The sequence below is a fragment of the Salvia miltiorrhiza genome, unplaced genomic scaffold, assembly GCF_028751815.1.
Source record: "Salvia miltiorrhiza cultivar Shanhuang (shh) unplaced genomic scaffold, IMPLAD_Smil_shh original_scaffold_358, whole genome shotgun sequence".
NCBI classification, from domain to species: domain Eukaryota; kingdom Viridiplantae; phylum Streptophyta; class Magnoliopsida; order Lamiales; family Lamiaceae; genus Salvia; species Salvia miltiorrhiza.
Window position 1 is genome coordinate 585,960 of NW_026651535.1, and position 4,656 is coordinate 590,615.

At 38.9% G+C, this 4,656-nt stretch overlaps 1 protein-coding gene across 1 annotated transcript; it reads left to right on the top strand.

Moving 5' to 3' along the window:
* Positions 1–724: 724 nt before the first annotated feature.
* LOC131004282 (pyrophosphate-energized vacuolar membrane proton pump 1-like) lies at positions 725–4,652 on the top strand (the record flags this gene model as incomplete). Its single annotated transcript, XM_057930932.1, has 6 exons — positions 725–1,107; positions 2,563–3,141; positions 3,218–3,597; positions 3,828–3,914; positions 4,005–4,335; positions 4,407–4,652. Coding segments are annotated over exons 1-6 (1,677 nt in total), but the record flags the coding sequence as incomplete, so codon positions are not given.
* Between the last annotated feature and the right edge of the window lie 4 nt (positions 4,653–4,656).

Genomic DNA, 4,656 nt, shown 5'->3' on the forward strand with positions numbered 1-4,656 from the left:
ATCACAATTTTAAGGGACAAATAGAATTTTATATTTAAGATACGAAACAAAATGCAGTGATCATCGATAAACGAAGGATCTTGCGTCACATAACATCATCTAATTGATCAAAAGATTGTACATCATAATATGCTTATTGATGATGTTATTTATATATTTCGTTCGGCTCATAGTCTAGCTGATTTCGCGATTCATATTACTCGGCTTAGTGTTTAAACCCACAATATTTCTTTATAGTTGGAAGAGATTATAAAAGAAGACTTAGCTGAATAATTACATTTCTTCCTCTTAAAAAAAATATAAAAAAATCCACAACATGGATAAATTTTTTAGTTCTAAATACTAATAACGTTCAAAATATTTAAATAATTATGCCACTAAATATATATTTACACCTTATAGATAAAATTATCATCCTCTTTTCACTCCAAAATATCTAATGCACAAATTTTCATATAATTTGACGTGTCAGATAGTGCTATATCCAAATCTAACTTAACATACTAAATACTCGTAATAGTTTTTTTTGTTAATCTCCGAATCTAAATACGAGTGTTTTTTTATAGGTTTAATACACTACTTTCATAAGTATTATAGAGAGAATATTAAAATCTTATGGGGAATATTACACAAAGTTACGCTGCACCTTCACGTAGAGTAGCAGTGCTCTCTACACTTTACTAGGATTTATAATCCTATAAATATACTTCACCCGCCTTGCCCGAAACCTCCTCAAATTCGTGAGACTCTTTCTGTCACTCTCATTCTCTCGCCGCTCTTTTTCTTTCAATTTTTTTTCCCTATTTTTTTATTTAATTCTCCCGGTATATTCCGGCGAGTTAGTTAGGGTTCTGGTAAGAATGGCATTGCTGTCAGATCTGGGGACGGAGATCGTGATTCCGGCGTGCGCCGTCATCGGAATCATCTTCTCACTCGTTCAGTGGTTCGTCGTCTCCCGCGTCAAGGTCTCGGCAGAGCGCGCCGGAGACGCGGTGGCCAAGAACGGGAAGAATGGGTGCGCCGACTACTTGATTGAAGAGGAGGAAGCCATTAATGACCACAACGTCGTCGCCAAGTGCGCCGAGATTCAGAACGCCATTTCTGAGGGTTAGAGCTGTTTCAGATCTCTGTTGAATTCGCCTAGATCTGTGTTTCGCGTTCGGTTTTGGTTCTTTTTATGTTTCGTTGTATGCTAGCGTGGTTGTCTCTACTTGCTTGCTTCTTGATTTTGAGCTCTGTTTTTGCTGCTGAGTGTTGAGGATAGTGGAAAGTTTATTTACTTCTACTTTTTTTGGCTAATGATTTTCTGAGTGAAGCCAGTTTTTTTTTAGCTGTGGTTTCTAGATTAATGCGTAAGAAAATAGGCTGTTGCTTAGTAGAAAGTTGGGTTCTTTTTTGTGCTTTTATTATTGCCTTGTTGATGTAGTAGATGTTTGATTATCAGTGAGTTGTTATTGAAGTTCACTTTTTTTAGTGATATTGTTTTAGCTGCAAACGTGGATTTGTATCCACAATCACTTCTTTTGCAGATTTTCCGTTAAAGCTGTTGACTAATGAACTACGAATTTCGTGTTTGGTTTGAAACTTGAAAGTTGGATCAAAGTTATGATCACCGACTGAGGTTATATAATTTAATGGAGGTTTGAGGTTACCCTTTTACTTGAGATTGACGTGAACATACTTTGTAAATTATGGTTTTTAATTTTTAACGTTTCTGGGTACCTTTTTAATTATGATTTAATTTCTTGGCGGCGGATTCAAATATTAGGGTTTCATGCACGCCGATTTATGGTTTGTGTGCTGTTGTTTTACTCTATCTCTGCTATGCATATGAGGTGGCATTGAAAATTGAAACGGATCTGATTATCTTACGTGATTGCCTCTGCGCTTTATTTTATTTTTCTCTATGGTACCAAGATCTTGGGAAAATTGTATAAATATAATATTGCTGCATTCATCTTCTAGGGATAACTGGGGGAGTTGGCTTCTTATTGTCTTACATGAATAAAAAATGACAAGTGGCTTTTATTCTTATAATTAGTAAAAGAAGAATACTTTATGCCGGTGCCTGTCTTGGAGTTGGAGCATGTGAGGGTGCTTATGTTCCTGGGTTCTTCTATGCAGTTTTTCTTGAATACTATTTTCCTTGAGAAGATATAAAAGACTGCAGAGTATGTTCATTGCCCGTGGCAGGAAAAAATATTGACTATAGAATACATGTGGTGTGATGATAAAAGTATCTTTTATAAGTAATTCTATAGTATTATGTACAGCGACAAGATATCTGAGGAATATTGATGATATTAGTTCTCAGGTGTTTTTTATGCTGGTCCATTTTCTTGCCGTTCCCATCGTTCACATAGCTGAAAATACATTGTTGAATTCTATATATGGATTTGGAGGCACCTATAACTTATTTAATTGCAAAGCATTTTTGTTCAATGTTCTGCACAACCTAAATTGGTTAATTGACTTTGGTGAGTGCTTTATTGTCCAGTTAAACATGATTAGTTTGCTGGGACTGGTGTTATTAGGTGGGACTGATGTCATTTTGCTTTACAGGTGCTACATCTTTCTTGTTTACGGAATACCAATATGTGGGAATTTTCATGGTTGCTTTCGCAGTCCTCATCTTCCTGTTCCTGGGTTCAGTTGAGGGTTTCAGCACAAGTTTCCGGCCTTGTACTTATGATCAGGAGAAGCTTTGCAAGCCTGCTCTTGCAACTGCTATCTTCAGTACAGTTTCCTTCTTGCTTGGTGCCATCACCTCTGTCGTTTCTGGTTCCTCCTCGGGATGAAAATTGCAACCTATGCAAATGCAAGGACAAACATTGGAAGCTAGAAAAGGTGTTGGAAAAGCTTTCACATTGTTGCATTCAGATCTGGCGCAGTTATGGGTTTTCTGCTTGCTGCAAATGGCCTATTGGTTTATACATTACCATCAATCTATTCAAGATCTACTATGGTGATGATTGGGAAGGACTTTTTGAGGCAATCACTGGATATGGTCTTGGTGGATCCTCCATGGCTTTGTTCGGAAGAGTCGGGGGTGGTATTTACACCAAGGCTGCTGATGTTGGGGCAGATCTTGTTGGAAAGGTTGAAAGGAATATTCCCGAAGATGATCCTAGGAACCCTGCTGTAAGCCCCCTAATCATCCCTGAAGCTAATCTATTTAGCAAGGGATTTGTACTGATGTTCACTTTTTTTTCCTCAGGTGATTGCTGACAATGTTGGTGATAATGTTGGAGATATTGCTGGAATGGGGTCTGATCTTTTTGGTTCGTACGCTGAGGCATCTTGTGCTGCTCTTGTCGTGGCTTCGATATCATCTTTTGGAATTACCCATGACTTCACTGGAATGTGCTATCCGTTGCTTATTAGTTCCATGGGTATCCTGGTCTGTTTAATCACTACTCTCTTTGCTACTGACTTTTTTGAGATAAAGGCTGTCAAGGAGATTGAACCAGCATTAAAGAATCAACTTATCATATCCACTATTCTTATGACTGTGGGAATTGCAATTGTCACCTGGACTTGCCTGCCATCATCATTCACAATCTTCAATTTTGGTGTTCAGAAAGATGTGAAAAACTGGTAAACCAATGGTCTTATTCTGCGCTTGTAGTATTATTTCTGTTATTCTCTAGTGCATGGTTCTATTTCATTTTTCTAGGTCATCAACCTTTTCTATGTCTGTAGTTGAAGGAGGCTCTCAAATATTAACATTTTGTACTCTCTGCCTGTTGTGCATTAATTTTAATCTTGGCATCTGTCTGGCTTCAGTCTGAAAGTTGTGTGCGAACTAACTCAATGTAATGTTACAGGCAGCTATTCCTCTGCGTTTGTGTTGGACTTTGGGCTGGACTTATCATTGGATTTGTGACTGAATATTACACCAGCAATGCCTACAGGTGCAAATATGACCGTCTTTTGCTTTTATTTTTTTATTTTTGATTTCTTCTGAAAATGGGTGTTTGAACTTTATTAATGTTTATGTGCAGCCCTGTCCAAGATGTTGCTGATTCCTGCAGAACCGGTGCTGCAACCAATGTTATATTTGGGCTTGCCTTGGGATACAAATCAGTCATTATTCCCATTTTTGCCATTGCTGTTGGCATCTTTGTTAGTTTCACATTTGCTGCTATGTATGGTATTGCTGTAGCAGCTCTGGGAATGCTAAGCACAATTGCTACTGGTTTAGCCATTGATGCTTATGGCCCCATCAGTGATAATGCTGGAGGTATAGCTGAGATGGCTGGCATGAGCCACAGGATTCGTGAGAGGACTGATGCCCTTGATGCTGCTGGGAACACCACTGCTGCTATTGGAAAGGTATTGAAATTTGTTGAGAACATACCTGCTCTCTTCTTGCACGTTACTAAATTTCTTAATTTTATTCCCAGGGTTTTGCCATTGGGTCTGCTGCACTCGTCTCGTTGGCACTTTTTGGCGCCTTTGTGAGCCGTGCTGGAATTTCTTCTGTTGATGTTCTGACGCCCAAAGTCTTCATTGGATTGCTTGTTGGAGCTATGCTGCCGTACTGGTTCTCTGCCATGACCATGAAGAGTGTGGGAAGCGCAGCTTTGAAGATGGTGGAGGAAGTCCGCAGGCAGTTCAACACCATCCCGGGTCTAATGGAGGGTCTTGCCAAGC